This window comes from Poecilia formosa, unplaced genomic scaffold (genome assembly GCF_000485575.1).
Source record: "Poecilia formosa unplaced genomic scaffold, Poecilia_formosa-5.1.2 Scaffold44, whole genome shotgun sequence".
Lineage (NCBI taxonomy): Eukaryota > Metazoa > Chordata > Actinopteri > Cyprinodontiformes > Poeciliidae > Poecilia > Poecilia formosa.
In genome coordinates this window covers 356024-360027 of record NW_006799983.1, presented here as the reverse complement: position 1 = coordinate 360027, position 4004 = coordinate 356024, and the positions used below count along the sequence as shown (strand labels likewise).

Below are 4004 nucleotides of genomic sequence, written 5' to 3'. Positions count from 1 at the left end.
GTGGGACTGCCCCCGGCACGCACACAAAGAGTGTCAGAGTTGCGCCTCCCTCACTGTGACGCAAAGAGGTTTTCTACAGATGTTTCCGAGCACGTTGAGCGCGGGGAGAAGCGGGATGCGGCTGCTGCAGTCCCAGCAACAACAGCAGCATCAGCACCTCAGACAGATCCTCGTGGTTTAAAGCGTGCGGCAGCAGGAACGTTATTATTCCGGCTCTAATCGCTCTAATGGAAAACCCCCATCCATGTCCTGCTCGTCACCATGCAGAGCTGGATGCACCTGTCCTTAATGAAAGGGCATCCTCTCAGAGAGGTTGCGTGTTATTTTGTCTCATAACACACCGGGCGGTTTAAGTCTCACTAAATTGATTATTCATCATCCACCACGTCACCGAGAGTATTTATTCTAATCTGTTTGCTTCTGCTCAGTTATATTTAATCCACAACCACTGAAAATCATGATAATATCAGGAATTAGGATCAAGGAGTTAAGTTGTTTGAAGCTGAATCTAATGGGGAAAGTTCCAACAAAGGTTCAAATCTTGTCCATTAGCTGTAATGTTATCCTTTGATCGTTTTCACGGCGCTTCTGATCGATTTCTCTGTAAAACAGCTCATATAATCACTCAAGGTCGTAACTTTCAGTTTAGTCGTCTGCTAACGAAATTGTAAAATAAATAAATAAATGAGGTCTTGTGTGGAGGTCTTCTTACACCGTTTTGTGTTGCCTTTAGGTATTTTTCCTACTTTTGTCACTCAAGCCTGACAAAAAGAAAAGCAAGTCACCAAATACAGTTTTCCAACACATTGTGTGTGTTTATAATTTTTCATTACTAATATAAGAGGAGGGAAACTGGCTGATAGCAGGGAACGAAGATTAAACTTCCTGAAAAGATGAGACAGGCTTTCTGGAAAATCCCCTTCTAATGTAAAATACATGACAGATTACTGGGTAAAAGTAATCTGTCTAGGTAATGATTTTTTCTCAATCTCTGCAACTGTGTTTATTCCTCTCATCATCAACAACAAATCCTGTGATTTTGGAAACATTTGCTCTTTATATGCCAGTTGTTAGGGCGGAACCATATATTTTAGCTGCCTGAAATAGTCTGTTCCCCCTCTATAACATGGGAAGAAATTAACTTACCAGCAAGTCTTTATCTGTGTTTGTTCCTCTCATAAGCAACAACAAATCATGTGATTTTGGTAACATTTGCTTCTTATTTGCCAAAGTTAAGAGGGGGGAACAACATATTTTATCTATTTCAGCTGCCTGAAATAATCTGTTCCCCCTCCATTTCATTGGAACAAATTAATTTACCAGCAGGTCTTTAACTGTGTTTATTCCTCTCTCCATCAACAACAAATCCTGTAAGTTTGAAAACATTTCCTCATTATTTGCCAAAGTTATGAGGGGGGAACAATTTAATTCAGTGTTAGAATTATATCTTGTGATTCAGGCTTCTTTAAATGATTAACTACACTTATTGAAATGCCTGTTCCCCTTTCCATTTCCTTTCTGTAAACAAATGTCTTCTTCTTGTAGTGATGAGTCCAGTTAGAACAGATGAGACCACTGAACATGTCTTTTTGCTGTTCTTGCAATTATAATAAAGAGCGGTTTGAGTGAAAATCACTGACGACTGCTTGGTAATTAAGAGTGACAGTTCATTTCTTCATTTAAATTTTTACAATTTATTTCAGTGACTCAATATATAGAATAATTACACACAGACTGATGTTTTCAAGCTTTTTCTTTCAGTTAATTATGATGTTTTCCTGCACACAGTTAAACATTAATAGTTAAAAAAAACATTTTATTTCAGAAATATGGGCTTTTAGGAAAAAAAGGCTCAATACTTTATTAATGTTAGTTATCAAAAGGTGCTTTTAAGTTGACAAAAGAACATATATATTCTAACTTATTTCGTATAATTAGATCTTTTTAGCTGGTACAGCAGTGTTTAAGGTTATTATATGGGCACATCAGGATGTATTTTTAGGTTTGGGTTCAGTTTATAGTTAAACAGTAAAAGGAGTTGAGAGACAGAAACAACCATCGCTTCAAAGACATGTCTCTCTACCCAGCTCTTAGATGTTTCAGAGAAGACACAAAAACGAGCCACAAACCAGAATGTAAAATCATTCACAAGATCTTTATTAAATTTGTAGAAAAATGGCCGAATCACTGGTTTCTACGTCAGTTTTAGCTGAAACAATGTAGCTGTAGTGTCAGGTTCTTGTCAGCAGGTGGCAGCATGAAGCTGCTTCTCTGTCAGGCCTGCAGGTGGAGACATGATGTGTGGTTGTTGCTGCTGGAGGTGAATCATTCAACAGAAAACTCATCACTCAAAAACAGTTTGTCGGGAGAAATAAATTTATAAAGATTAAAGAAAAGACTCGGGTATCAGATAGTCGTATTCACCTGTTAAGTGGGTCAAACTCCACGACTAAACTGAATAAAGAAGACCAACATTTTAGTAAATAATCTTTATTATCTAAGAATAACAAACTGTTATTTTCTTGCCACTTTTGAATTTAAATTTTAATCCATATCATAATTAGATTTTATAATATTAAAAATAAAATAGAAACCTTAAACAAAAGGTTCATTAGGATTTAGTGAACTTTATGTCTGCTGTTGCCATCAAGAAATATTATTTCTCCTGAATCAGGAACTCTGAAAGAAAATGAAAATATTACACATATTTTGAATCAATATTTTAATAAAACAAATATACTAAATCATTCACAACATACCAGTGCCTAAATTAACATCTAACATGCATCTGCTAAGCAAAACCATTGATCAAAGCAAAGCATAAGTAGAAAAAAAGATAAACACACTTATGGACATTTTCATCTTCAAAAGGAAAAAAAAACATATTTGACAGAGAATGCACATTTATTCAAAGAGTATAATTGAATTTTGAAGAACCTCAGTAATTGAGAGTGACACCAATAAGTACAAGCAAACTTTTTATACAATCTTCACCACGTGGACAGTTCCCGCAGTTCTGGCCTCCACCTACAGAGAACCGGTTCGGACCAGTTCCAACAGCGACCTATACAAAAACATCTCGCGGCTGTTCCACATCATCTTTTCATAAAAGAAATTTAACATAGTTTAAAAAAAAAAGGAATTTCTGAGTTCTTTTATTCTAAGTGAGTCAAAGCACAAAGTTTCACACTTTAAAATTTAAAATATTCCAACTACAACACAAAATGGTTCCAACAGCTCTAGAAGTCTGAAAGCTGACAGCATTCAGCCAATTAGTCTTGTACAAAATTCAATTAATATTTCACTACACTTGGAAAAGAAAGCAAGTTTTAAAAAAAAACATACATAATGTGAATATATTTTTAAAGACACTCAAGTAGCTCACTTAAAAAAGTCTTCAATGGAAAGACAACATTGTCACAAAAAGGCGATTTTTCCCCCCCTGGTATTTTTAGCAAAACTTATTTGAAATGCTTTACTTCTCTGCTACATTTAAAAATGTGTAATTACTCCGCTGCCAAACAGCAAGTTACTAAAAAATTGTAGAACTAGAGGTTCAAATTATGCCGTCTCACCTGTGTGAGTTCTCACGTGAACAGCTAAAAAGTCTTTTCGAGAAAAACTTTTTCCACATGTCCCACATGAGAAAGACTTCTTATCTGTGTGTATTCTCATATGAACAGTTAAATTGCTTTTGTGGGTAAAACTTTTCCCACATGTCCCACATACGAAAGGCCTCTCACCTGTGTGAATTCGCATATGAACAGTTAAACTGCTTTTATGAAGAAAACTTGTTCCACATGTCCCACATGGGAAAGACTTCTCACCTGAGTGAATTCTCATATGATTAGTTAAACTGCTTTCATGAAGAAAACTTGTTCCACATGTCCCACATGAGAAAGACTTCTCATCTGTGTGTATTCTCATATGACCGGTTAAATTGCTTTTTCTGGCAAAACTTTTTCCACATGTCCCACATAAGAAAGGCCTCTTACCTGAGTGAA

The 4004-nt window shown here is 35.9% G+C and overlaps 1 protein-coding gene across 2 annotated transcripts in view; it reads right to left on the bottom strand.

Annotated features, from left to right (window-relative positions):
• Positions 1–2707: 2707 nt before the first annotated feature.
• Positions 2708–4004, bottom strand: part of LOC103137843 (gastrula zinc finger protein XlCGF8.2DB-like) — a 5923-nt gene continuing 4626 nt past the window's right edge. The window contains exon 3 of one of the 2 annotated variants that reach the window (XM_007551795.2): positions 2708–3718. In XM_007551795.2, coding sequence (XP_007551857.1) covers positions 3562–3718 — 157 coding nt within the window. In that variant the 3' untranslated portion in view covers positions 2708–3561. Of the gene's footprint in view, positions 3744–4004 lie in introns of both variants that reach the window. The other variant, XM_016671426.1, reaches the window with a different exon arrangement.